Source organism: Penaeus monodon, chromosome 19, assembly GCF_015228065.2.
Source record: "Penaeus monodon isolate SGIC_2016 chromosome 19, NSTDA_Pmon_1, whole genome shotgun sequence".
In the NCBI taxonomy this organism is placed as follows: domain Eukaryota; kingdom Metazoa; phylum Arthropoda; class Malacostraca; order Decapoda; family Penaeidae; genus Penaeus; species Penaeus monodon.
The window spans coordinates 2,194,186-2,194,492 of NC_051404.1; the positions used below are offsets into that span (position 1 = coordinate 2,194,186).

Genomic DNA, 307 nt, shown 5'->3' on the forward strand with positions numbered 1-307 from the left:
GATATTTACTGAACAATAAAGAAAAATCTGTTTGCCACAGTAAACAAAACAAACAAACCATTTAATTTCTGAATCTGCAGTTAGTTGGACTTGGTGTTTTAGGGCCTCTGCTCGCAAGTATCTCTCTTTTTTGTCGAGCTCCTTCAGCCGTTTCTGCAATGCTGCTACCTCTTCAGCGAGCCCATTGTAGATCCGTTTCATGTAACCAAATTGCCCAACTTCTTTCTTTGGCCTGCCCATAGTCTGTCATTGGGGGGGAGGGGGGATGACTATTAAAGCTGGATCATGTCACCCAAATTAAATGTAT

The 307-nt window shown here is 42.0% G+C and overlaps 1 protein-coding gene across 1 annotated transcript in view; it reads right to left on the reverse strand.

Moving 5' to 3' along the window:
* Window positions 1–307, reverse strand: part of LOC119584969 — a 6,145-nt gene that overhangs the window by 2,825 nt on the left and 3,013 nt on the right. The window contains exon 2 of the mRNA XM_037933565.1: window positions 59–243. Within this exon, the coding sequence (XP_037789493.1) occupies window positions 59–240 (182 nt within the window). The 5' untranslated portion in view covers window positions 241–243. The remainder of the gene's footprint in view (window positions 1–58; window positions 244–307) is intronic.